Here is a 1,616-nt window from a genome sequence, read left to right on the forward strand (position 1 = left end):
AGAGATTTTCAGCAGGCAGAATGTTAGTTAAGCTTCAATTGTTGTTGAAGCCCAACTTTTGGACATAAATGAGTTTGCAAAGCACCAAAAAATCCAGGCACTTGACTCTGGGAACTGCAGGATTTCTATTGTGATTAGGACAATATCATTCTTTTCCATGTTCAAAATATTTACAATATCTGGAGAGTTATATTGGGGTGAATATAACAACTGTGTATGAAACCCTCTGGGTTCTCAAGGGCTCCTCAACTAAAAAACCGAGAGGTAGAAAAAAGAACCAATCTTAGATATGATAAATCAAATATCTTCAGAGAAAAAAAAATCTTGTAAATGTGCTATGCAGGGAGTCATGGATCCTGTCTATGTATTTATGTTCCTGCCTGTCCAACCGTATGAAATTCTATTGTAAAAATATTAAGTAGTTACAACAATGTAATTAATCACAGTGAATGTTTTCTATGTGACTAGGGCATGGGCATTTTTCAGGGTGGGCATTGTTCTGTCAAGGCAGTTACTGGGGCAACAAAATTTTGCAAAACCTTTTTCTCTATTCAGGAATTTTGTAGTACCAGTGGGGTTTAAATATGAGGTTTTGTTTTTGTTTTTACTCTTATGGGGAAAAGTAGAGAGATTGTTTTGAGCTATGCCTTCCAATGGGGTAAAGGAAATGTAATATGATTGGCTTGTGTGGGAGTGCCAGAGGAGTTTAACATAAATGTTTCCAGTGTTTACTTCTGTTCTGATCTCATTATTGTCTTACTGAACTATTGTGGAAGATCCTCTTGGGGCTAAATGTCAGTAGCTTTTAGGGTTAAGCATCCTAAGTACCCGTTCTCTTATCTGTTTTGTCCTGACCCCATAGATGACAGGGTTAAGGGCAGGGGGAACAACCACATACAAATTGGCCAGAAGTATGTGGATGTAATGAGGGACATTGTGACCAAAGCGGTGTGTCATGAAGGAAAAGAGAGCTGGCAGGTAGAAGGCTAACATGACACAGATGTGGGAACCACATGTGCTGAGTGCCTTGAGCCGGGCATCCCAGCATGGGAGATGGAAGACTGCTTGAAGGATTTGGATATAGGAAAATCCAATCACAGAAAGGTCAATATATCCCACTGAGAAAGCTATCAAGCCATAGATGACATTGACCCTAATATTGGCACAAGCTAACTTTGCTAAGCCCATGTGTTCACAATAGGTATGGGAAATAATCCGGATACCACAGAAAGGCAATCTCAAGATAAGGAATATGAATGGAGTCACAAACACCAAAGTCCTGACTATGATGACTATGCCCAGAATGGCTATGACCTTGTTGGTGAGAATCATGCTGTATCTCAGGGGATTGCAGATGGCAATATAGCGATCAATGGCCATTACTGTCAGCACCACTGATTCCAGGCCAGTGCAGATATGGATGGTGTACATCTGTGTGATACAGGCACCAAACCCAATCTCCCTGAGATTGAACCAGAAAATGCTCAGCATCTTGGGGATGGTGGCTGTAGACAAGCCCAGATCAGTGCAAGCCAACATGGCCAGGAAGTAAAACATGGGTTGGTGGAGGCTGTGTTCAATATGGATCACAAACAGGATAGTGAAGTTCCCCAGGA

The 1,616-nt window shown here is 41.3% G+C and overlaps 1 protein-coding gene across 1 annotated transcript; it reads right to left on the reverse strand.

Annotated features, from left to right (window-relative positions):
* Positions 1 to 795: 795 nt before the first annotated feature.
* Positions 796 to 1,611, reverse strand: LOC103582688 (olfactory receptor 52E5; the record flags this gene model as incomplete). The annotated part of the gene is made up of 1 exon (XM_008564212.1): positions 796 to 1,611. A coding segment is annotated over one exon (816 nt), but the record flags the coding sequence as incomplete, so codon positions are not given.
* Positions 1,612 to 1,616: the final 5 nt, after the last annotated feature.

This window comes from Galeopterus variegatus, unplaced genomic scaffold, assembly GCF_000696425.1.
Source record: "Galeopterus variegatus unplaced genomic scaffold, G_variegatus-3.0.2 Scaffold17358, whole genome shotgun sequence".
NCBI classification, from domain to species: domain Eukaryota; kingdom Metazoa; phylum Chordata; class Mammalia; order Dermoptera; family Cynocephalidae; genus Galeopterus; species Galeopterus variegatus.